A 27,964-nucleotide genomic window follows, 5' to 3' on the forward strand; every position below is an offset into this window, starting at 1 on the left:
AACTCATAGAGACAGGCAACATGAAAAAAAGAAGCCAAGACAAATTAAATACCAAATTTTGCATTTTTTTTTTTTGAAGTAAATATGCAAAACACATCAATTTTATGCAAGTTTTTTCATTATGCAATACACATCATCATATGACAGAATGGGAAACAAACTTACTAGGGTAGAATGCTAATTGTTAGAATTTCCCAATTTACTCCTCCACCTACCATCTCCACTAGCACCCACTTCACCTACCACCTCCACTACACTACACCTACTACCACCTTCTCTTCTATATATAGGAGTTGTAATACATAACACAATATCAATCAATCTTGTAACAATCATCAATCAATAAATACATAAATTATTACATGGTATCAGAGCAAGGTTAAAGAAGCTAGTAATTCTGCTTCCCCGGCGGGCGGCAGCCTCGCCTTGGCCGCCCGCCGGACCTCTACACACTAACCGTCTCTCTTGAATACTGCCTTGATGCTTTTCTCCAATCCGTCCCGGCCTTCATCATTGATGCAAACTCTTCATGACTTATACGTCCATCCTTGTCGGTGTCCACATCCTGCATGATGGCATTAATGACTTCTTCATTGTTGGTCTCGACTTCATCAGCCAAGAAATAGCAACACACTCCCCGTAATCCACACTCACTCACTCACTGCTGAAGGAAACATTAGTGTTGGTAGAGGTGAAGTTTTAGAACCATATGTGGGCATGGAATACGATTCTGAAGATGCTTCCAGTCGATCGAGCTATCTCGAACTCTGATCTGAAATCAATGTCTATTAACACTCTCTCTGCTTCCACAATCACATCTATGTACTCGTATTCCCCGGCTGGACATGAGGGAGATTTCTCCCATCGCGATTTGCAGATTGAAGAATCGTAGCCGAGAAGCAATAGACCGTCGGTGACGATTTTTCTCAGATCATCCTTCAGCTTGCAAGCTTTATTCTTATCGAGGATCGTTGAAGCGTCTGCCAAGAGGTTGCTCTCGGAAACAGTCGCGCATTGAATCAAACTCTCGAGATTATCGAAAGAATCGGCAGACGAAGCAGGAGGTATTGAGTCACCAAAACCACTAGAGATATCAAATTCGTCATCGGAGCTGTCATTGTTCCCGTTGAAGCAATTGCAGCGATTGCGTCCGCATTTCGCAGATGATTGCTTCTCGTTAGTCTCCTCGATGAAATTCTGCACCATTTTTGCCACACAGACGGAATTTGGCTCGAACTCGGCCCCTCCTCCATCCTCGCCGTACTGCGGTTCTCCGACGGGAGGCTTCTCCGCTGACGAAATACGCAGAACGCTTGGGAACTGCCGATCGAAGAGCCTCTTGACACGCGATTTCAACACAGATTATGCTAGACAGATAGGATTTGTTGTGCGTATTATGCAACGCCGTCGTTCAAAGGCTGTCTAGCTCTTCATAGTCATTCATAGGCTGCCAATGTTATACAGTGGTCAACAACACAGGCTGTCTGCCAATGTTATACAGGCTGTCTGATTCGTTTCTTTATTTTCCACCCACACAGCCCAACACTCTCTCTCTCTCACTTTACTTTTTCTACCACCCACAAAACATTATCATGCCCTTTTGCACCTCACCCACGTTGCTCCACTTTTTTTCTTTTATTTTATTTTATTTATTTATTTATTTTATTATAAAAAAAAAAAAAAAAAAAAAGACGACCTGCACACAACCTCATTTTATTCATATCGGGTCATTTTATTCATATCGGGTCTCACCCCGATCACCATTTTACAAAAAAAAAAAAAAAAAAAAAAAAAAAAAACCACAAACAAAACAAAACACCCACAGTGGGATTTTTCTTCTCTACTCTGCTGCAGGTCTCTTCTTCTTGCCTCCGTCTTGGACGGCCCTTGACGGTGTTGCCTCCGGATTTCCCACGCCACCGAGCACATTTACTCCCTGCTCCTCCACTGCCGCATATGGCGGTCCTCCAAATCGGAACATCACGGTGGCCTTCCGCTTCAGCTCCTTGTTTTCTGTCCTTAGCACGCTTATCTCTGCTCGCGCATCCTTATACATGCGTTGGAGCAGAGCCAGCTGGGAGTTTAAATGCTGCACCTCATTTGTCCTACTCTGCAGCCGGTTCGACAAATTTGTGACCGCCGTCATGGTTTCCACGCATGACTTCAGAGTATACTGATTAGCCTCAATATCAGTTTGCATCGCCATTTTTTGCTCCACCGACCGCATCGGAAAGTTCAATGGAGCAAAACCAGAGGTGTTTGGTTGCGGTTCACTGGCCACCGCACCAGTTATTTCTCTTGTGGGCTCGTTCAGTTCTGGAAAGAACGTGAGCAGGTTCTGGGTAACTGGACGGGAAGAAGAGGCCATGTTTTTGAGTTGCTAAGTGTTTCAGAGAAGGGTTGGTTTCCGGGTGTTTCAAGATTTGCAGAGACAAGCTCTCCGAGCGTTCAGAGGTTTCAGACTCGTATGCACAGCCTTCGCCTCAACCTTGTTTTAAATAGCCAGGGCCAGCCACGCGCATCGCGCGCCTCTTGCCGCCCGACAAACTGGCACGCCTTTTCATGGCACATCTTTTGATGAATTGGGCACGCCTTTTGATGGCACGCCTTTTGACAAATTGGGCACACCTTTTGAGGGTGCAACTTTTACAAGGGTCCGACAAGACTCTGTAAACTGTCCCGACATTGATTCCGGTTAGCTCCTTTATGGGTCCGACAAGACTCTGTAAACTGTCCCGACATAGATTCCGGTTAGTTTCTACAAGGGTCCGACAAGACTCCATAAACTGTCCCGACATTGATTCCGGTTAGTTTCTACAAGGGTCCAGCAAGACTCCGTAAACTGTCACAACATTGTCTGCTACAACGGTCCGACATGACCCCATAAACTGTCTTCTACAACGGTCCGACATGACCCCATAAACTGTCTTCTACATCGGTCTGACACCGCCATCCAGTGTCCTCTACACCGTTATGACACCCCCATACAGTGTCCTCTACAACGTTATGACACCACCATACAGTGTCTTCACCAACGGTCTGACACGACCATACAGTGTCTCCTATCCTTTTTTTTTTATGTATTTTCTTGTTTTTGTTCCTCTCTCCAAACTCAAGTTGGTTAGCTTCTATCCTCCTTGAGTTTGCGGGGGGCTGTTAGAATTTCCCAATTTACTCCTCCACCTACTATCTCCACTAGCACCCACTTCACCTACCACCTCCACTACACTACACCTACTACCACCTTCTCTTCTATATATAAGAGTTGTAATACATAACACAATATCAATCAATCTTGTAACAATCATCAGAAAGTAAAGCAGAATCGAACTTTGTTGATACTCCAATCACAAAATCATCTTCATCATCTATCTGACACATGTCGTCATCACAATGGCCTGATCACTAATAACCTTCAACAAAAATTTAAAATTTACTGCATATTGGAAGTGGGAAGATGTGCAGAATGTGAACACAAAAACCTAAGATAATCTAATGCAAAGCATGATAACAAGAGGGCATGATAACAACAGGCCAAATTCTGATACAAATGTGAACACAAAAACCGAAGATAATCTAATGCGAAGCATGATAACAAGAGGGCATGATAGCAATGTGAGAATAATATTAGTATAGTATATATTATGTGAATATTGTTTCCTATTTAGAATTGGTTTAGATTTATTCTTGTTTCCTATTTAGGATTAGGTCTAGAATTGGTATATATATCAAATGTACACATTGTATTGATACACAATTTGAATATATAGAAAAATATTCAGAAATCTTATATGGTATCAGAGCAACGTTCGAAACCCTAGGTCAAACAAAGAAAAAACAAACACCTACAAGCAAGGTTTTAAAAAGCGGTTGCAACCGTTACGTAACAGTTGTGGCAGTTACAGCCACCCGTTACAGCCGCTTTTGCGGTGTGATTGAGATTTACAGGTGTGTCAGTCGTAGCGGTTGTCATAGCGGTCGTAACGGTGCCATAATGGCCTGTTATGCACCATAACATAACGATTCTAAACTGTTCTTTTTTTTAAAAAAAAAAAAAAAAAAAGCTGAAAATGGGAGAAGAGGGATAGAGAGAGAAGAGGGAAAATGAAGAGGAAGATGGAGAAGTAAGAGATAAAGAGAGAAGAGGGAAGATGAAGAACATGTTATTGATTTGTTGAAATGTATAATTTATTTTTTAAAACTATTCAAATTAAAATTTGCATATGCTTCCACAAGTATATTAATTAAAAAAATAATTTTACACATCTAACTCCAATAAAAAAAAAATTTGCCACAAATGTAATATGAGTTTATGACATATAAAGTCATTAATTATTAAAATAAAATGTAAAAAAGTTAATTCATAGTGATTTAAAAATATAAAATATATTGGATCATACTAAAAATTTATAAAAATTGATCAATATTTATTTTAAAACCCACTAAATATGATTATGGAAAAAAAAATATGCGTATTGGTAAGTTTTTTTCAAATTGTGCGAAAAATAAAAAAATTCACGGTTCCTGTTACCGCTACCGTTACGCTACGGCCTTTACACCTCTCAACCACAACCACACCACTGCCGCCGTTACGGCGACCGCAACCGCTTTTCAAAACCTTGCCTACAGGCGAGAAGCAACAGGACAGTGAATAAGCAAATGATTCACTATCTCCGCATCTGCACAACACAAGCAACACCAATTCACCAAAATATGATGCCGACGGATCAGATTATCAATAGTCAATATTCTACCAAATCCGTCCACACAAAGAAAGCCACATTCGACGGAACACTAGGAACCCACACGTGACGCGAAGGGAAAAAGCTCCCACAACCGCCACACAAAGTCCCATAAAATGACGAGACGAAAAAAACACTTCGCATGAGGAGCCCCCCAAACCAAAACATCCTCCCCCTCCCTAACCTCATACAAAAAGGCTAACAAATCCACTAACTGCCCAAACTCCCAATCTTGAGTCTATTGACGAAGCACTATATCCCAAACCAACTCCTCAACCCAAATATGAAGCCACCATCACATCAGGATCCACCACCAACTAAAAGATCAAAGGAAAACGCTCCTATAAAACAATCTCCCCACACCATTGATCCTTCTAAAACTGCACACGTGTTCCATTACCCACTCAATACTAGATTTGATCCCAAAACCGAACCCTACCCAACCAAATTCCTTTTCACAAACCACACCCATGATAACCCCCCACCTTCCTGATACACCAATCACCCTTCCCTAACCCATACGTGGATGCCACCACCCTTCGCCATAACTAATCTCGTTCATTGGAAAACCTCCACAAGTACTTTCCCAACAAAGCCAAATTAAACTTACACAACCTCCTCACCCCCAACCCCCATCCTCCTTAGGACAACAAATTTGCTCCCAACTAACAAGGTGATACCGAGCTTCCCCACCATCACTTTCCCACAAAAAATCTCGCTGCAACTTCTCCAAACGACGAGCCACGAAACAAGAATGACATAGACCGACATAAAATAAGTCGGAATACTACTCAAAACGCTCTTCACCAAAGTCAGCCTTCCATCCTTAGACAAATATTATCTCTTCCACCCTGCCAATCGACGTTGCACCCTCTCTAACACCCCATCCCACACCCATTTCGCCTTGTAAGGAGGCCCCAAAGGCAAACCTAAATAAGACACCGGCAAATAAAACACCTTACAACCCAAAATGGCTGCCAAAGTCGGAAGATGGCCGACCTCCCCTACCGAAATTAATTCCGACTTGGCCAAATTCACCTTCAAACCCAAGACTGCCTCAAAACATACCAAGACATGGCGCAAATGCCCTAATTTCTCCGAGTCAGCCCCATAGAAAATCAAAGCATCATCAGCATACAAAAGATGAGAAACACAAATCCCATCCCTACTGAAAAACTTGCCAGCAAACCACCCAGCACCGCCCGAATAATACCCCCACCATCTAACAAAATAGGCCAATGGTCAAAAACCAGCCTAGACAAACGCTATTGAACTGCCCCTGAAAAGTGCTCCTCCCAAGCTCCTATCACCAGAAAACAATCAATCCGCGAAGAACCCCGGCCCCGAGACCATATGTAATCCCCCCTGTAAAGGCAGATCCACCAAATGCAACTCATCAATCAAATCCGAAAAAGCTCGCATGACTCCTATCATACAACCCCTCCAAACCTTTCCCCCGACCACCTCACCATATTAAAGTCACCCCCCACACACCACGGCAACTCCCATCGAAATGGAACACTCTCTAACTTCTTCAAAAATAACCACCACTCCACACATCGTGCTGGACCATTCACCCCTGTGAACACCCATCGATATTGTTAGAATTTCCCATCTTTACCTTCACCTACTCCACTACACACTCCACTTCACCTACCTCCACTTCACCACACACTCCACTTCACCTAACCCACTATCACCTCCACTACACCTACTACCACATTTTCTTCTATATATAGATTGTATAGGTACCACATTTTCTTCTATATATAGATTGTATAGGAATTGTAATTAATCAATCTTGTAATACAGAATCAATATATCAATCAATAATAATACATACAATTTATTCTCTCTCTTTCTCTATATATTATTTCTTACATGGTATCAGAGCTGGTTTAAAACCTAGTATTTTCGCTTCCCCGGCGGGCGGCAACCTCACCTTAGCCGCCCGCCGGACCTCAACCTATTCCGCTGATAAAATCAACAAAGATTTGTGCAACTATAGTCATGTGTGAGGCTGATGGAGAAGAATTCTTCACCTCATATGACGAGACAGTCTGGAACTGGAATTCTGCAGCAGCTAGATTATAGCTTGGTTGAGTGCCAAGCTTTGGTTCTTCCACCCACTCTTGAACTTGCCCAGCAAAGTGTGAAGGTTCATGCTTGTGTTGGAGGGACTAGTGTGCGCGAAGATCAGCGCATTCTCTCCAGTGGGGTTCATGTTGTTGTTGGTACTCCTGGTCGTGTGTTTGACATGTTGCGGAGACAATCACTTCGCCCTGTTTACATCAAAATGTTTGTCTTGGATGAAGCTGATGAAATGCTGTCACGAGGTTTTTAAAAATCAGATCTATGATATTTTCCAGTTGCTGCCACCCAAAATCCAGGTTGGGGTGTTCTCTGCCACAATGCCACCAGAGGCTCTTGAAATCACCAGGAAATTCATGAATAAGCCTGGAAAGAGAAAAAGCTCATGCTAGGATTTGCGAAGTGATTCGCTGCAGGAATTTTGGCTTTGGATGAAACCCTTACCATACTCCACTCATTCTCTCCAACTGTTCTAACTTTTTATTTTTATTATTATTATTATTATATCAAATAATCAATGCACTCATGTTCCCCACTAACAGTGTCCACTTTTGACCCAAACCATTTTCAATCCATCATTTCTCCTTCACCTTTTGCACCCCACTCACCGACTCTCTCTCCACTTTATCACATGGGTTTGTCCCTCTCTCTCCTCCATTTGATTTCAAAAATCACTTATTTTTATTTATTTTTTCCAAGTCACTTTTCCTCTTTTTTAAATACCCCACTTTATTTTGAAACAATCGCACTGATGTTTTTCATATAATCCATCTATAAATATTTTTTATCTATTTTCTTTCTCCCTTGTTTTCTTTCATTTTATTTTTATTTTTTCAACAAAACACTCCCAAAACAAAAACAAAAACAAAAATAAAAATAAAAAAAATAAAAAAACACAAAACAAAACAAAACACAACCAACACAAATCGGAACAGTGGGATTTTTCTTCTCGCCTATTCTGCCGGTCTTTTCTTCTTGCCACCGTCTTGGGCGGCCCTTGCCAGTGTTGCCTCCGTGTTTCCCACTCCACTGGGCATGATCACTACTCCCTGCTCCTCCACTGCAGCATATGGCGGCCCTCCAAATCGGAACATAAAACTGGCCTTCCGCTTCAGCTCCTTGTTTTCCGCCTTTAGCACACTTATCTCTGCTCGCGCATCCTTATACATGCGTTGGAGCAGAGCCAGTTGGGCGTTTAACTGCTGCACCTCATTTGTCCTACTCTGCAGCCGGTTCGACAAATTTGTAACCGCAGTCATGGTTTCCACACATGACTTCAAGGTATACTGATTGGCCTCCACATCCGACTGCACCGCCATTTTTTGCTCCACCGACCGCATCGGAAAGTTCAACGGAGCAAAACCAGAGGTGTTTGGTTGAGGTTCACAGGCCACCGCACCAGTTATCTCTCTTGTTGACTCGTTGAGGTCGAGAAAGAGAGTAAGCAGACCACGGGAAGAAGAGGCTATGTTCTGGGTAGCTGAACGGGAAGAAGAAGCCATGTTTTTGGGTTGCTGAGTGTTTCAGAGAAGGTTTGGTTACAGAATGTTACAGAGAACGAAGAGGTTTCAACTGGTTTGTTATGCTTCCAAGCCTCAGACTTCGCTTTGGTTTATAAAGACAGAGACGACGAGGCCGACACGCGCTCTGTCAATCACGTGCATCGCTGCGTGTCAGGCGCCCCTTTTGATGGCTCGACGCTTTCTGTCGGGCACGTCTTTTGATGAAGTGGGAGCGCCTTTTGATGGCACGCCTTTTGATGGCACGCCTTTTTATGGATTGGGCACGCCTTTTGAAAGATTGGGCACACCTTTTGAGGGTGTGACTTTTTATGGGTCCGACAAGACTCTGTAAACTGTCCCGACATTGATTCCGGTTAGCTCCTTTATGGGTCCGACAAGACTCTGTAAACTGTCCCGACATTGATTCCGGTTAGCTCCTTTATGGGTCCGACAAGACTCTGTAAACTGTCCCGACATAGCTTCCGGTTAGTTTCTACAAGGGTCCGACCAGACTCTGTAAACTGTCCCGACATTGATTCCGGTTAGTTTCTACAAGGGTCCAGCAAGACTCCGTAAACTGTTACAACATTGTCTTCTACAACGGTCCGACATGACCCCATAAACTGTCTTCTACATCGGTCTGACACCACCATACAGTGTCCTCTACAACGTTATGACACCCCATACAGTGTCTTCACCAACGGTCTGACACGACCATACAGTGTCTCCTATCCTTTTTTATTTTTATGTATTTTCTTGTTTTGTTACTCTCTCCAAACTCAAGTTGGTTAGTTTCTCTCCTCCTTGAGTTTGCGGGGGGCTGTTAGAATTTCCCATCTTTACCTTCACCTACTCCACTACACACTCCACTTCACCTACCTCCACTTCACCACACACTCCACTTCACCTAACCCACTATCACCTCCACTACACCTACTACCACATTTTCTTCTATATATAGATTGTATAGGTACCACATTTTCTTCTATATATAGATTGTATAGGAATTGTAATTAATCAATCTTGTAATACAGAATCAATATATCAATCAATAATAATACATACAATTTATTCTCTCTCTTTCTCTATATATTATTTCTTACAGATATCCATCTTCCACACATCTGAACAAATAAGACACTGAAAAAGCCCCAACCTCCTTCTCTCTCACCACCACCCTAGTGTCCCAACAAACAAGGATCCCCCCTGCCACACTAGAAGCTAGAAGGAACACCCACTGAATACACTGACCACCCCAAATCTCCTTAACAACCTCCCCACCCATACACTCCATCTTCGTTTACTGAATACTAACCACATCTGTTTTCACACTTCTCAACAATGCCCCCACCGCCACACGCTTCCCCTGATCATTTAGACCGCCCACATTCCAAGATAATACCTTTACTCTCATTTCAAAAACAGCTGTTTCTCCCTTCCCCTTCTGACTTTCTTCCCTTGCTTCCCCAAACGCCTATCATAGTTAATAGAACACTCCAAATTCCGCAACTCTCTTTCCCCCTTCTGACGTTGGACCCCAGTCCGTACCACCTCCCTCGACAAAACCCCACTGTGCCAAGACATCTCTATTGCTGAAAATAATCACATTGCCTCTGTCTCATGCCCTTTAAATGAAACACCTAACAAACGACTAACCTCGCCGATTCTTCCCAAAACCCAATCCGAAACCTCTGCAGGTGAGGGCTCCAAAACCTCAAATACGTCCCCTGCAACTAGCCTATGCCCTACTGTCACGACCCAAACTCGCCCCTATAGATTTAGCGTCGTAACTAACCAGTAATCATAAGATTAACAAAATACGGGACTAGTGGAAGCAAATATATAAAATACAATATCTGTGCAGACATATATAGGACAAAAAATTTAGAACTTATATTCACATATAAATAGTGACGTCATATATACCTATCATTGTCTTACGTCACCCTCACATATAGATAAACAAAAGTCTTGTCCAAGCAGAAGAAAAGGAAAGATAAAAACAAACGTGACGTGCACAAATCTTAATCACTTAAACCACTTGGGAACCTACTCGAGAGGCACATTGGTTGGCTTGACGAGACCGAACTCCAGGCAACAGCTTAAGTCTAGTCTCGCACCTGATCACCTACATGCATAAATAATACAGTGAACTGGAGCCCAGTGAATAACAAGGTAAAGGGTTTAGAAATGATGTCCCGTTAGATTCAAAAATCAGATTTCAGATCAGAAATAGATTCAGATTCACCTGCTTATACAAATTTCATAAACAGTCTTGCGTGATACATCCAGTAGCAAAACAGTACAGTAAGTCTTAAAGACCGAGCAGTCATTTGGTGGCCATCACTACAGTAAACAGTAGTTCCAACAATTGATCTCCTTTTTCTACCTTGACATGTCACCTCATCTTGAATATTTCTCGTCAACTCATTTAAAACTAAAGCAAAAAGATAAAGACTTAAGGTTGATCCTTGGTGTAACCCCACAATAATTAGAAATTCACTTGTCTCTCCAGCCGGCGATTTGAAAGTGGTCACTAAACCTTCATACATGTCCCTAATCACATCAATGTAGCCTTTTGTCACTCCTTTCTTCTCTAACACTCATCAGATTATATCTTGAGGCACTCTATCATATGTTTTCTCAAGATCAATAAAAACTATATAAATGTCCCTTTTCTTCTCACTATACTTTTCTATTACTCTCCTCAAAAGATAGATCGCTTTCATTGTTGATGTGCGTTGGCACATAAATTTCAACTAAATTTATGACATATATAGAGCCTATAATAGGAAGGTTGTAGGTAATCACTTCCTAAAAAAAGATCAACATGATCCGTTGAAGTACATAAATAAAACGACGTTGTATCTCAACGACGTTATTCAAGATGCTCAAGTGACACGTGGAGCCTACGAAAGATGACACTTGTAGAGCCTACAGCAAGGACACCACACAGGATGAAACCCCAAAGATCAATTCGGTTAATCAGATATACGATTAATCAGCGCTATTATTCAAAATTCAAATGGCGCTATCGTTCAATTTGAAATTCAAATTGAAGATGAGGCATTCCTATCACCTGATGGCCCTCTATAAATATGAGGACCATCACACAAGACGGGGGATCAGAAAATCAGAAGTAAAAAAATAAGAGAGAGAGAAAGAAATTGAGAGCTAAAGAAGTCATTACAAAAAAAAGAAGAAGAGAAGCCTAGAGAACTCAAGAGCCTACGCTAATGGCGATAAATAAGTAAAGGGTTCCAAACCCAAGAATTGTATTTTGTATTCGAGGGTTCAAAACCCATAACAATTTCAATAAAATATTTATTTTTCTTAAATTGTCTTTTGTTGTTTATTTTGTTCTTCATTAATCGGAGGTTTCATTTGTATAAAATGTGTAATTAACGATCTGAAATATAAATCGGAAATAAGAACCTGCTATTCAAATAATCAACACTGTTTAGTCCAAAAACTAAACAGTGGACATTTGTAACATAGGTTTTGAAATGTGTTGAAACACTTCATGTTTTAAAATTTGTGTCTACAAATTCTGGCATGCCCAGTGGGACTTATTTCTCCTCCCATCTTTTGAAGAACAAAAAATATATATATATATGTATATAGTTGAAACTTACTGACGTATTCTTTTGTAATAAGAATGCTAAAGCAACTGTCAAGAGACAAACCTACACTCTAGTGGTTCTGAAATCACCAAGGGTAGAGATAGCACCCATCACCCAAGGGGCTCCGGAGCGAATGCTCTTGGCTGTCCCAAAGATAGAACCAGCAAAATCCTAGAAAGATGCACTTCTTTCCCCTATCACCCAAGGGGCTCCGGAGCGAATGCTCTTGGCTGTCCCGAAGGTAACTGGTGTGACGAAGAAAGTCACACTTCTCCAGAAAGCTGAAAGTTTGAGAAAGACTACTGAAGATTATGTGAAAGCGTCGAAGCAATACGCAACTGTGAGAGCCACAGCCCAAACGAAGAGCTTTCTAATTCAGGCAACGGAGGCTAATCAGTTTGCAACTACAACTTTTGTTGCAGCTTCAACGGGGGCAACAAAAAATGTTGTGGCCCAACTACTCAAAAGGGTAGAAGACTCAATTAAAATGGTGGAGTCTGCCCAGAAGAAAACCTCTGCTGAAAACATGGCCATCATTAGGGCCATTGGGAGGAGGGTAATGACCCAAACTCCTGTTGATGGAAAAAAGGCCCTGTTGTTGAAAAAACAGTTGCGGCCTACAAACCGATAGTTCTGTTTAGAGCACAAAATCGGTCAAACCAAATCTCAGTCAACTCTCAAGAGCCAAAGGAACACTCGTTGGCTTGACAGGGTTCGAATAAGGAACACTCGTTGGCCCGATAGAATAAGAAACATCCGTTGGCCCAACGGGATTTGAATCAACATCAATTGGTCCGCTCTAAAAATGTAGGGACTGTTTTGAAAATTCATGAGGAATTTGCAAAAACGCAAACGGTTCCTTCTATGTCCCTAGGGGCTTGACTTGATATGTCATCCGGTCCAGTTTCGAAAAGACAAAGGCGAAGAAGAAATAAGGCCTTAAAGAAACTAGAACTAAAAACAGTGGCAACAAATGTTATTAGAACTATTAAAAGGGCTTTCTCGAAAGATGAACGCCAAAAACAAATTGAAAGTCCTGTCCTTGTTGGAAAATCCAAGGTGGAGGAGGGTAAGCAACCCTTGGGAAATATTTCTACTTTGGTTGAACTATCTATGGAGGGAATAAGAAAAGGGCCTGTAACAAGGTCCATAACCCGTCAGGCTCAAAACAAAGGATCGCAGTCAGATGCTTCAAATATGAGTAATGTTGTAGGGGTTGATAATCCTTTATACGAACAAGATGATTCTATCTCGTTTGTTTCAACGAATATTGGAAACGATGAATTGAAAGATATCAACAAAGTCGCAATTCTGATGACTGAGGTTGAGAAAGAAGGTGAAAATTCGCAGGTCCAACAAGACCAAGGTCTCAAGGAAAAAGTGGTGGCCCTACAAGAACAACTTGAAAGAAGAGAACGGGAAATGGCTGCTATGTTGGAGCAAATGCAACAGTTGCAGGCCCAAATGAAAGGACCAGGAAGTGCACCCAAGCAAATGACACAACCTGTTGTGGGGACATCCGTAGGCATACAAAGTACACTAGCCCCAGGGGGCAATGGTCCTTGTTACTCTGATCTAACTAGTGGTGGTATGAATCCAATGCTCATGGCCATGATTGATGATACGATGAGAAGACAAGTAAAGAAAGTCAAAGAAAAAGATGATGAGAACTTTTGAATAATTACAAAACCTTACCCTGCATGGGTAGATGCTGTTCCATTCCCTTCTGTTTTTCCCAACCAGATTTCAAAATGTTTGATGGAACAGGAGATCCAAGACAACATGTGGCTCATTTTCTTTCAAGATGTGGACCAATAGCCCAGAATGAGGCCCTGTGCCTGCAACTATTTGTTCAATCACTTGAAAGTTCTGCATTTACTTGGTATGCTAACCTTCTTGAGGGATCAATCCTAAATTGGGATTCAATGATAAAGGAGTTCCTTAAACAGTTCTACAACACACAAAGGCGAGTTGGACTACCAGAACTAATTGAGATCAAGCAACATGATAATGAGTCTGTTACAGATTTCATTGCAAGATGGTGCGCTTTGACATTTGCTTGTCCTCAAAAGTTTACACAATTAGAGTTAATTCGGATGTGCCTTAACAGCTTCCAACATAAGCTCTCTACGGCTCTTATGGCTCAAACTTTTGAAGGATTCAATGATCTATGCACTAAAGCTCATGATATGGAGCTGCATCTAGCTAAACGAAGGAGGCCTAGGGACGTTGAAAGGGTTGAGTCCTCGACTGCAGGTACAATCGAAACCAAAAGAAGGGTCCCGTTGTAGTAGGGGCTAAAAAGCCCAAGGAATTTAAAAATGTGACTATGAAAGAGAGGTTGGAAAAGAAATATTCTTTCATGGATGATCTGGTCGAAGACCTATTTGAAGATCTGTTGGAGCAAAAGTTGATTGCTCTCCCTGAGGAGAAAAAACCACATGAGGTAGGAAAGACCAACGATCCAAAGTATTGCCCCTACCATCGTTTGATTAGCCATCCGATAAAAGAATGCTTTGTTCTGAAAGATAAAATTCAGGAACTTTTGGACTCTAAGATTATCGAGCTCCCTCCTCAAGAGAAAGCATCTGCTAACCCAATCACTATCGACAATGATAATGAAGGTGAATGGGCTGTTTATCAGTCAAAAAGCATGAAGAAAAAACAAAATGCCACAGTGAAAGCTAGAAGTGTGGTTGATTCAACAACATAAGGGCCAAAAGTTTCTAAAAAGCAAAAACCAAAAGTTTCTAGAAAACAGAAAAAAGCCAAAGTAAGTAAGAGAAAAGGAAAGAAGAACCCAAAGAAGGAAAAAGGAGAGAAATTAGTCCCTGATGAGCAGTTAGAGCAAGGTCCTCTTGTCCCAGGCACATTGGAGGAATTTCTACCTTCAAAATTTCAATCTGTGGAGTTGCAGACATACTTTGATAAAAGAAGGAAGGAAAAGTTTACTTTGGCCTCTTGCCTAACTATCATTGTTTTGAGTGATGACGAGGAAGATGAGGGTGAAGTTGGTTCTGAATTGAACCCCACGGTTCCGGATTGGAATCAATCCGAACCATATACAAATAGTCTATGTTTTTATTATACATCCTTCCCCACAGTATCTTCTCTTATTCCATATAAAACCTAAACTCAAACCTAAACCCGCATAATATCTTCTTTTATTACTTTTGTTTGTTAGTTTTTAGTTTTAATTTGTAATGGTCTAAATACTTATAGTGAAACCAATTTTCTTATGGTTGTTTAAATTCTAGAACAGTATATCGCTATTATAGAAAGACATGTTGCTATTGTGGAACTAATATAGCACTATGTTTATGTTTTTATGAAATTAAAGTGTTATATATATATTTTTTTGTTATTTAATTATGTGAATCCGTGGTCCTAAACTGATCCAATCCGTATTAAAATGGATTGGTTCAGATTGGTTCCAAGATTTAAACGGATTGGGTTGATTCCAATTTTTCAGGAACCGTAAATAACGGATTGGTCCTGATTTTACCCCCAATCCGGTCCATGCTCACTCCTATCTAGACATAATGGCCCTCATCACAGAAACAAGGGATGTGAAACTAAGGATCTTATCTTACCATGTAGAACAGAGTATATCCAGAGGGTCCAAAAAACTATCATCTTTAAAACCATACATTTTTTTTTTTTTTTTTTGATAAATAACGTTAATTTTATTAATGAAAGATCATCAAGCCAATGCTAATAAATACATTTGAGACTATCAACAAAACCAATACCTAAACACAAAGAGCAACTATAAAATCTACGGAAGTAAACAAATCCAGACACACAGTCCCCGTCACCCAGCTATACAAAATCACCAGAAACCTAGCATTCATGCAAATCACCGAGCCATTAATACACATAATCAAATGACACAATGGGAAACAAACTACCTAGGGAAGAATGCTAAGAACCTTCAACATAAATTTAAAATTTACTGCATATTGGAAGTGGGAAGATGTTCAGAATGTTATAACAAGAGGCCAAAATCTGAAACAAAACGTGCTACACACCTTTTATAATCATATCTTGATTCAGTTGAACGTAATTTTATGGAACCAAATCCTGTCTCACTTTTAGTCTTCATTTATGTCTGCATAGGTTTGTTTCATGTTGGTATTTACTTGCAAAGCCTTGAATTTGTCTTCTACCTTTAATCCATAACCTTCACCACCATAATCATTAGCATTTAGTAGAATTTTTAAATTTTTCTATAGATGTCGAGCAGTTTTGAACAAGAGCTACTGATCTAGTAAGAACTGCTTCTAGTGCATTTGTCCAGCATCAATAAATGGGTACTATTAAGTCCCCAGAGAATACCTCAGCGCCTTAGGCTGCATTCCCTCTATAAAAGACTCAAGTTCAAGTCACATTAACTTACCTATCTATATATATAACCATATGAGTACTTTAATCCACTTCCCCTCTTTATAAAGTAGCATTCTTTAACTATCCTCATAGGGGATTGAGGTTTCATTGAGTTGAATGAGACATAACTCAGCATAGGTAGTACTAACCGGGGGTGAAGGGTTCACGGCAGAGTGAAAGCATATGTCACAAACACTGGGGAGAGAAGGGATGTCCAGTTGAGAGACAAAGCAACCTAGCACAGAGAGAGAGAGAGAGAGAGAGAGAGCACCAAAGTAGTTCCAATTCAGAGCTCTCAAGAATGACCTCTCAAAGAGTACTGTGTAGAATCCTCTGACGTTAGGAGGACACCACCACCCATCGGTCAAGGTCCCTGTAACAAACTTGCTAAATATTCCAGAATTTTGTTAGCATATGTCAGGGCCTATCATTTTGTTACTATTTGCCTCAATCATTGAGATTTCATACATAAGTCTGGTGGCACGGTCTCTCTCTCAGTAGGGCCAGCCTAAGGAACTAAAATTGTGCGGTATCACAGCAAGTGACACCTCTATCCCTCGCCACAAAGCCACAAGACAACAGAGTCCTGGCGTCCCGTAGTGCCTTGGTGAAGATTTTAGCACACCTAAGTCCTGCCTCTTGGCATAGGTATGCATAGAATTGGCACAGTGAGTAATGCAGCAGAAGAAAAGGCTAGCATAATACAACTTCAGCAGTGCGGTAGAAAAACCACACCATGTGAAGCCATTGGCCTCAACCTTTAAGGACCTGAGTGCATGATTTACTCCACTCAAGACTTAGGTGCATAATTAATGCGAACAAGTCCTCCAAATATGTCATCTAAAGTCCAGACATGTGTCCCTTAACAGGCTAACACATGTGGAACCTTGAGCCAATGTGTAAGGTACATCTCATTGTGAACACAACACACAGTGACACTTAGTTTCCACCACACACTCAGTATCCACAGTCACTTTCTGTAAGTTCACTCTCGCTATATATATACACAAACATATATAAATATATATGTAAAATGAGAAAGCCAAAAAGTCCTTGGCTTTGAGTTAAGATATTCTCAGGGATCTCCAGCCATGGCTGACCAATGCCAAAGCACTATCAAAGCATCCACATGGAAAATTCAATAAGCAACTTATTTATGAGGAGTTAATTTAGTGAAAAGGAGTGTTTGGAATTTGTCCCGTTAGATAGCAAATTGAAGGTTTCCTATCTCCAAGAACAAATTATAAGCAATAGTATCTACAAGGAAGAAGATGGTCACACATACAACTACCATGATAGAGCAAGGAAAGACTTACACACATTTCTTCGAGTTTTCATCAAAATAAGAAACCATCACAGTACAAGCCCCACAACCACCTTCACCACAACCTAGCTTCGTCCCAGTCAGACCTACATCTTTATTAACAAAGAGAAAAATACAATTATATCATGCCACAAAAGAGTGGGATCCGGGAGACTACATAAATTAACAATAGCAAAAGCAATTAGAAAACAAAAAAAAAATATATGCAAAAATAAATAATGAGACTGAATTTAACCTCACGTCAGAACATAATGAAGGAAACCTCACTACAACAACTCACAGAATAGTCTAAGATATTAAAATTCATGAGCTAGACGAGTAGTTGTTGCTTGGTTCTTTGTAAAAGCTTGGGTTAAAGAGTGCCAAGGCAAGTTTGAATCTAAAACCACTTCATGCAAATAGAGCAAAAATTTAGATGCATAATCCACGCCCTCCCAATATACCTTTTATTCTGCTTTTGGCAGACACTACTGTCCTAACTTCCCCATTTGTTTCAATTTCTTCCAAGATGTAACCGCAATAACTAGACCTAGTCAAAGCTCTGAACCTCAAGCTCAATGAACCAAAGCCATAACATTCCTTCTATAGCAGCAAGGTCATCTGGCATGCATTAGCAAAGCCCACACAAATAAACTAACAACAACCAAAAATAAATAAATAAATAAAGTTTGGCTTAGTCCTAACCTAAGAAGCACGCACACTTCTAAGAAGGTGACGTTTCCGTGTCGTGTCCGTTTCAGACACCAACACTTGTTGGACACTTCCCAACACATGCCCAACACTCGTCAAAACGTGTCCTATTTTTGGAAAGGAAAAAAAAAATAACCTGGACACTTAGAGGACACACATGTCCATCGATAGGACACGAGTCCATCGATTGGACACACATGAATAAATTTGAACTAAATAACTTAAGATACAATAATAAAACAAAAACAATGTAAATTTTAAAAACTGAGTGTTATATTGCATTTTTGTATTATCTCAGAATGATATATTCTTATATATGACAAATAATAAATATATAAAATTATATATTTCGTGTGTGTCCTCTACATGTCATGTTCTGCATTTTTTGAAAATTAGCGTGTCGGCATGTCCATGTCGAATTCATGTCATGTCACGTATCCAAGTCCATGCTTCTTACGTTTTAACGGAATAAGGGAAGATGCCCAAACCTTAGAGCATAGTTGCAACAAAACTGAAATAGCCTGGCGTTTATCTAGGATATGATGGGGATGCTACCGTAATTGCACAACAGACAAGAAAATAAACAATAAATCTAGGCTAAATAACACTAGGGAGATCCCTAATTCCTAGACTCATCAAAATACAAGGTAAAATGATTGACATCACCTTGTGAACCCTTTGTTCCCGACCTTCTTTCCTTCAAAGCCTTCTCCACACTCTCACTACATTCATGTTTTTCCCTTTCAAAATCCATCATTTTGAATGCTGATATCAATGTTCAGCTCCCTTGTTGGTTAGAGATTCCAGATTTATCTTGCTTCTTTGGGAAAATATTCCCCAGATTATGCACTTAAAAGCAAGAGAACAATCTGCATCGACTTCCTGAAGTTTGAAATTGCAGAAGGACCAGATACATGACAGCCATTTAATGCTTAGATGTAATCTGACATTGAATTTTCAGCTGTTGATTACTGTTATAGTGGTTATACATGGCTTTCGCTTATAGCATTTCAGTCATTGAATTGATTACACTGGAAAATGCAGATTAAGATTAAAACAGAATAGTTAACAAATTACTTTTAGCAGTAGATTTTCTGTTCATGCAACTTATGAGCCAACTGACAATCACTTCCGAAATAGGATAGGATTCCAATATTTAACTTTGTTTAGTATATTTCAAGTTCTTACACTCTGGCTTGAGAATCCTTCATTTCCTTCAGTTACTATTCTCACTTATGTTACTTTAAAGTTTAGATCTTAATAACATAAGCACCAACCTACAGGATTCACAAAGAATCACAAGTCACGTCCGTTATTTGCATCTTTATTTTCCTATAGCATAGCATGGAAGTAAGATCTTAAGAGAGACAATGTAGGGAGGCTGGTGGTTGTGATGAATATGAAATGAGATATTCTTTTTAGAAAATTAGAGGATGCTGAAGAGAGCCCAATGATCAAGGTGATGATTAACGTTGGATACTTGATATACATTCTTAGGCCTATTTCCCAACAACTTAAACTTTTGGGACTAGTGGTGATATCAGAGCTCAGGTTCGGGGAGGTCTTAGGTTTCAATCCCTTCATTTGCATTTATTCCCCATTTGCATTCTATTTCTAACATGATATCAGAACTCAGGTTGGGGGAGGTCCTGAATTCATTCAAGTCTCTTCCTTTGCATTAGTTCCCCATTTGCATTATGTTTCTTTCTATGTATGGATGTTTACATCTCCAAATGCAAGATAGGGTTGCATGTGAGAGGGTATTGAATAGCTTGATATGTACATTGTCATGCCCATTTTCTAACAGCTGAACCTTTTGGGACTAGCAGTGATGATCTAAGAATTATAATTATGCTACTTGTGATAAAAATGGTGATAACAAATTGGTGGTAGGGATTGGTGCTGCCAATGACATTTTGTGGTGGGAGGACCCCGAGGTGGATGACGATCAATCTAGTTTGGGCAGATGTTGGGTTTAGATCGAGTGGGCAGTGAGCATGCATCAGTAGTGGCACCTGGTTCACGAAGAACCTGGCCTTTCAAATGTTTAATTAGGTTACATCGACAACGGTGGGTTTTATTATCGGCTAAAGTGATGGGTATTCTATGGCAATCACTTTGCAATTATTTTCTCCCTCTATGATTAATCTTTCCTTCTGTTCTTAATCTCTCAAAGATGCCATTCATGCCCATAAATTTAGTAGCCCATAGCTAGCCCATGTGATTTGGATTAACATTTGTGTATCCTTAGTTACAAGGAGATAAAATAAATTTAAGAATATATTCTAAAGGGGTACAATCATAAAATAGCAAGCTCAAACAAAAACAACTAAAACCAATAATGTCACATGTTGTCTATATATTTCAGCACATGGAAAGTTATAAGCACTTCAATAGAATCAAACAAATATAAATATTGCAGAAGAATCCCTAAACTTACATAAGAATAGTATAAAATGGAGCATCCCATGAACAAAAATATATAGCCAAGTATCTCCTAATTGTTGGATCAACAAAAGTAAGGCATAGAAAATAAGATAATTTTTTTGAATGTGAGACCAGACCTCCATTAAACTGAACAAGATCCAAGTATTCCATTAACAAAATATTCAGCCAAGGATCACCCAGTTGCTGTATAATAAAAGTAAGGAATACAAAATAATATAAAACTTTTGCATACAAGACCAGACCTCCATTAAACTGACCAAGATTTTGGCTGCATTTTTCTTCCCTCATTTTCTTCAGCAACCAAACATACCGTAACTTCATAAAACAAAGAAACATAATACCAAAGCAAAAGAAGCCTAAATTTAAAATTCTCCTCCATTCGGATGTTGAGTTGACAGAAACCTCCACTAAGATTAGAAAAAACCAAACCAGCTGAAGCTTGGGTCCAAAGTTTTCCTTTATTTTCTTCTCTTTCCCATCCTTGGCATTGAACTACACATGACTTCATCAAAAACAAAAACAAAAAAACAGAATTCTAAAACAAAAGAATACTGAATGGAACTCTTCTCTGTTTTGTTTGCTCGGATGGAAGACACACAACACACTCAATTCCGCAAAATCCCCACAATCTTCCTGAATATGGGCTCAGTAATCTCTATTCAGTTCTTTTCCCAACTTTTTAAAAGACCAAACATATCATAATTTCATGGACATGTATAAGTGAATATCTCAAAAACAAAGAAACACTGAATCAAAAGCACCACTTGCTTTGCAGAAAACAACAAACCCCAACTCTACTCAGCATTATTCCAACCATCTTTTTTAGTTTAGGATTAATTTTCGTCAATTTCCTGGACAACCCACATCGCATAACAATTAGAAAAAGAAAATATATATATATATATATATATTAAAAAGCAAATAAACCAGCATAATCCACGTCTCCCATGGTTGACGAAAAAAATTAAAATATATAAAATATATATATATATATTTTTTTTTTTTTTTAAAAAAACCTTCAATTAGAAATTAACAAAGTACAGTAACAACCCAAAAAAAGGAAAAGAAAACAAAAGTTAAAATCAGAAACAATACAAGTGCGTACATACAACAAAGCATAGTCAACCGTCTGGCTTGGTTCCCGCTTCAAATTATAATTACATTTTTCTTTTCTCTTGGGTTTTCTCAGCATCCAAACAGGACGTAGAACTGACTGGAATTTAGAGAGAGAGAGAGAGAGAGAGAGAGAGAGATTTACCTCGGAGATACTCAAGCAGAGTCAAGTGAGCCAAACCATCAGGTAGGACTCGACGAACACCATTAACGTACAAGATTGGTTCCTTGGATTCTTCCCCGATCGTGTCCAATTCATGTTCTTGCTTTAACGACCCCATCGTGTTATAGATAGGGACAGATTAGATATATAGAATCAGTAGACAAAGCGCACAAACTTGATCGAGAATGGGATGGAGCTGCAAAGGTAAGAAATCAACATGTATAGAAATATATATATGTATATATATATATATGAAGAACCCTCAGACTCTGTCTCTGTGTATCATTCAATTGAGTATTGGCAAAGGACCTTGAGCATTTTTGTTATTCAAATGAGTATTGGCAAAGGGCCTTGGAAATGGAGTCTGAGGACCATATATATCATCAACACTGATGGACACTACTCTATTTTTTTTTTTCTTTTATTTATTTATATATATATTTTTTTTGGTTACCCCCCAGCCCTTTTGATTTTAATTTTTTTTTTTTTGAGAGCTTGATTTTAATTATTGATGGTGTGGTCCATATATATGAGTAAGTCTTACACATATATTAATAAATTATTTATTTTATGAAAAAAAATGTGTGAGATTCTTTTTTGGAAGACTTCACAACTTTCAAAGTGATCCATACCACTCATAATGCGTGCAACCACCCATATATATGTGGGGCTCACATTATGAGTAGTGTGGATCACTTTGGAAATTGTAGGGTCCTCCAAAAGAGGTCTCTCTATCATTGTTGTTTGAGAAATGTTTGGGATCCCTTTTTTGGAGTTTCATGATTTCCAATTTGATCTTGATTCTTGATGTGTGTGGGGGGTCCATTTATGTATATGTGGGCCCCATATTATAAGTGATTAGGATGAGAGTGACGGTTGTGAGGGTCATGTATGTGTGGGGGTCTCTATCACAATTGTTGTTGTTTTATGAAACTCCATTTGTCTCTTTTTACGAAGTGTTTGGGGTAAACTAAACATACACTTATTTGGATCACATCAATCAAAATATATCAACATCCTATCTCTATTTTCTAATAACCTTCTCTATTTTTCTACACATTTGTTTATAAAAGATTAAAAAGTACGCTTATTTAGAACATTCCAAAACACCCATACATATCGATTTTTCATCAAAAAATAAAGAAAAATATTATAGACCCCAAATAATTTATCAATTTTTTTTATCAAATCTCTCATATGAGTATAGGACCTACACAAATAATATGTGTGGGTTTCACACTCATGTAAGAGATTTGATAAAAAATTTAATAAATTATTTGAGATCTCTAACATTACTCAAAAATAAATAGTTAAAGAACAATACTATTATTTAAATAATATATTTTCAATTCAAAATGACACCCTAAGAGCATCTCCAATGGAGCTGCTATTCAACCTGCCAAAGCTAAAATTTGATAGGAATGGCAAAAAGAGGCCTCCAATGGCCTGCTATTTTAGAGCATCTCCAACTATTGTTGCTATAATGCTATTGTTATTGCTATAATTTGGCAATGAATAGTGTTATTTTGCCAAATTATAGCAATAGTGCTCCAATGGTCATCTGTTATTTTGACACAAATCTCAACCAACTTTCCCTCCAAATTTGTAAGTGTTGTTTAGATATAAGTTTTTTTGTGATTTTATTTTTGTTTATTTTTTGCCTTTTGTGACATTTTTTTACCTATTTGTAAAAAAATTATATATTTATATTATTCTCATCTAGACAAATATAAAAATAAAAAAAATGAAAATTGAAATAAATAAATAAATATAATTCACCCCACCAAAAAAACATATCACTAGATATTTAATAAATTTGTTTAACTACACATAAAAAATAAACAATCACCAATTATCCACCAACAATCATCCATCATTCATTCACCAACAACCAACCACCAACAACCATCAATTATTAACCCAGCATTCATTCACTAACAACTATCCATCCAACAACCATCCATTATTCATCTACTCACCCAAGAACCACACATTATTCATCCACCTACCCAACAACCATCCATCATTCACCCATCTACAATTTTCTCTAAAAATATAACACAAGGTTTTCTGCAATTTTCATATTCATCTACCCATCATTTTCATATCTTCTAAACTCTCTGTACCCACCCAGAAGATTTTTTACAATTTTCATATTCACACACTCACCCATTCACCTACAATGAACAATTTGACTAACGCCATATTGAATGGAAATTTTGATGAATCTTCATCATCTGATAATGATATCATCATGATACAACTGTTCACAGCGCAACAACAAAGAATACAGACGTTAAGCATAAACCAACAAACCAGATGTGTTGGTTCCACAAGTGGTCATTGATACATTAATCGTGAGAGGGTCAAAGGCGACGAACAAATTTATAGAGATTATTTTGCAGATAATCCTGTCTATCGAGAAGAATACTTTTGAAGACGTTTTCAAATGAGGCGGTCATTGTTTGTTAGTATCTTACATGATATTCAACAAGTGAATGAGTACTTCATCCAAACTCGTGATGCCACTGGTGTTCCTGAATTGTCCAGTGTATAGAAGATGACTGCAGCACTTCGAATCTTGTAGTACGGCGTGCCTGCTGATGCTGTAGACGAGTACATTAGAATCGGCGAAAAGTATTACAATTGTCACCTTGAATTTTTTTACCAGATCAATTGTTGCTACCTATGAAGCCATTTACTTAAGATCCTCAAATGAAGCAAATGTTGCCAAATTATTGCAAGAGGGAGAGCAACGCGGGTTTCTTTGAATGTTAGGGAGTTTAGATTGTATGCACTAACATTGGGATAAATGCCCAACTGCCCAAGTCGGTGCTTACACTAGACACTACCATAAACCAACAGTTGTACACTAGACACTCCAAATGCCCTTTCGACATCCTTCTGACATGCCTCATGCATTCTCGCAAATAGTTGTCTATTTGCGCCTTGAGGTTGAGATATTGTTTTCACAATCGTTGCCCAACGGGGATAGATACAATCAGCAACAAAATACCCCATGGTGTACGCGTGATTATTGATGGTGTAGTTAGCAGCAGGGGCACGTCCTATAGTTAATTCAACAAATAAATGCAACTTGTCAAGAATAGTAATATCATTTAGAGAGCCAGGCATGCCAAAGAAAGCATGCCAAATCCACAAGTCATAGGAGACAACTGTCTCGAGTACAACTGTTGGTTTGTGGTAGTGTCCGGTGTAAGCACCGACTTGGGCAGTTGGACATTTATCCCAACATTAGTGCATACAATTCAAACTCCCTAACATTCCAAGAAATCTGTGTTGCTCTCCCTCTTGCAATAATCTGGCAATATTTGCTTCATTTGGGAATCTCAAGTAAACAGCTTCATAGGCAGCAACAATTGATCTGGTAAAAAAATTCAAGGCGGCAATTGCAATACTTTCGTCGATTCTAATGTACTCGTCTACAGCATTAGCAGGCATGCCGTACTGCAGAATCCGAAGTGTTGCAGTCATCTTATATACACCGGATAATCCAAGAGCACCAGTGGCATCACGGGTTTGGATAAAGTACTCATTCACTTGTTGAATATCATGTAAGATACTAACAAACAATGACCGCCTCATTCAAAAACGTCTTCGGAAGTATTCTTCTGGATAGACAGGATTATCTGCAAAATAATTTCTATAAATTTGTTTGCCGCCTTTGACCCTTTCACGATTAATGTATCGACGACCACTTGTGGAACCAACACGTCTGGTTTGTTGGTTTAGGCTTAACGTCTATATTCTTTGTTGTTGCACTGTGAACAGTTGCATCATGATGATATCATCATCCAATGATGAAGATTCATCAAAATCTCCATTCAGTATGGCTTTAATCAAATTGTTCATTGTAGATGGATGGGTGATTGGGTGAATATGAAAATTGTAGAAAATCTTCTAGGTGGGTACAGAGAGTTTAAAAGATATGAAAATGGTGGGTAGGTGAATTTGAAAATTGTAAAAAACCTTGTGTTATATTTATAGAAAAAATTGTGGATGGGTGAATGATAGATGGTTGTTGGGTAGGTGGATGAATAATAGGTGGGTGTTGGGTGGGTGGATAAATAATGGGTAGTTATTGGGTGAGTGGATGAATAATGGATGGTTGTTGGGTGGATAGTTGTTAGTGAATAAATGTTGGGTTGATAATGGATGGTTGTTGGTGGTTGGTTGTTGGTGAATGAATGATGGGTGAATGATGGATGATTGTTGGTGGGTAATTGGTGATTGTTTATTTTTTATGTGTAGTTAAAAAAAATTATTAAATATGTAGTGATATGTTTTTTGGTGGGGTGAATTATATTTATTTATTTTTCCAATTTTTCATTTTTTTTATTTTTAATATTTATCTAGTTGGGAATAATACAAATATATAATTTTTTTACAAACAGGTAAAAAAATGTCACAAAAGACAAAAAATAAACAAAAAAAAAATCACAAAAAAAAAACTATATCCAAACAACACCTACAAACTTGCAGGAAAAGTTGGTTGAGACTTGTGTCAAAATAACAAATGACCATTGGAGCACCATTGTTATAATTTGGCAAAATAGCACTATTCATTACCAAATTATACCAATAATAATAGAATTATAGCAATAATAGTTGGAAATACTCTAATATCAGATATAGGCTATGTATAGAAATATAATATCATATATAGGCTATGAATAGAAATATATCTGTATAGAAATATAATATCAGATATATATGTGTTTGTGTGTATTATTCAATAGTGTATTGAGAAAAAGATCGAAAGTGAGAAACTTGGAAATGGACTGTTTTGTCCCAGGACCATATATAGCATCTATTAAAATCAAATAATTCACTAGTTTTATGAAACTCCATCTGTCTAATTGCACCAGGTATCAAGTTTTTATCCAAAAAAACAAATAGTTAAACAACACTTCTAATATTTAAATAATATATTTTCAATTCAAAATGACACCCTAATATCATATATAAGGCCTTTGCAGCCGGTAAATGACAAACTCTCCTCATATTTCGATAAGATTAATTAATTAGAAAATACTATAATTAAAAAAATAATAAAATTTTATACTATTGAGTTATAATTAAAAAAATTGTCATAACTAAATATAATATGAGACAGAACTAAAGAAATTATGAATCATAATTTAAATATATATATATATATATATATGTATTATAACTATAAATGCATATAATATAGGAAAAATTAGTCTAAGGTCCCTCTTCCAATTTTAGTAATGAAAAAAATTCACAATATTATTTTATGATGTCTAAGGTCCCTCAATCTCATACTCATATATCACAGAGAAATTTGATTATCTCACATCAAATCTCTTTCTATTTGTTCAAAACCTACCAAACTCAACACAAAAACCCAGAACCAGTCCACTCCCACTCTCTTTCTCTTCTCTCTTCTCTATTCTCTTCATCTACCTAAACCAAACCCTAGCCTACTCACGATATGGATCTCGAGGTAACGATCTCAGAAGATGACTCGAGAAGTCTAGACGAGGTCTACCATCATCACATGAACAGGACCAAGTTTGACACCAACCCCGTCTCTGGTGAGTTACCGAAGAAGCTTTCGGCGAAGGTTCGGAAGTCAGCGAACGCCAAGTCGACTTTCGCTCACTTTGAGGAGGACGGGTAGAGTCTCAACGGAGGTTGTAGAAAATGAACAGGTTGATGCGAAGGCTGATGATTTCAAGAACAGGTTCAGGCAACAGTTGAAGTTACAAAGGCTAGATCAAACAACATATTTAAGTCTGCATCATCAGGTAGGGGATCAGTTAATTTGTTCTTGAGCTTCATTTTTCACTTAGTCCTTCACATGATTATTGATGCTTGTACAATAATCATGATTT

The 27,964-nt window shown here is 38.6% G+C and overlaps 2 protein-coding genes across 5 annotated transcripts in view; both read right to left on the minus strand.

Annotated features, from left to right (window-relative positions):
• LOC114256370 (xanthine dehydrogenase 1) overlaps positions 1–22,505 on the minus strand; it is a 74,083-nt gene extending 51,578 nt beyond the window's left edge. For 2 of the 4 annotated variants that reach the window (XM_082907205.1, XM_082907202.1), the window contains exons 1-2: positions 22,065–22,505; positions 17,661–17,760 (exon numbers count right to left, since the gene is read on the minus strand). In XM_082907205.1, the coding sequence (XP_082763331.1) occupies positions 17,661–17,760; positions 22,065–22,200 (236 nt within the window). In that variant the 5' untranslated portion in view covers positions 22,201–22,505. The remainder of the gene's footprint in view (positions 1–17,660; positions 17,761–22,064) is intronic. The other 2 variants (XM_082907203.1, XM_082907206.1) reach the window with 2 other exon arrangements.
• Positions 558–6,164, minus strand: LOC145807872 (uncharacterized). The gene is made up of 5 exons (XM_082906841.1): positions 6,079–6,164; positions 5,811–5,964; positions 5,353–5,543; positions 4,532–4,679; positions 558–1,362 (listed from the first exon to the last, which is right to left on the minus strand). Exons 1-5 carry the CDS (start codon positions 6,162–6,164, stop codon positions 700–702), a joined length of 1,242 nt encoding a protein of 413 aa, XP_082762967.1. The 3' UTR covers positions 558–699.
• Positions 22,506–27,964: the final 5,459 nt, after the last annotated feature.

Source organism: Camellia sinensis, chromosome 14, assembly GCF_055761805.1.
Source record: "Camellia sinensis isolate YWXY chromosome 14, ASM5576180v1, whole genome shotgun sequence".
Classification (NCBI taxonomy): Eukaryota; Viridiplantae; Streptophyta; class Magnoliopsida; order Ericales; family Theaceae; genus Camellia; species Camellia sinensis.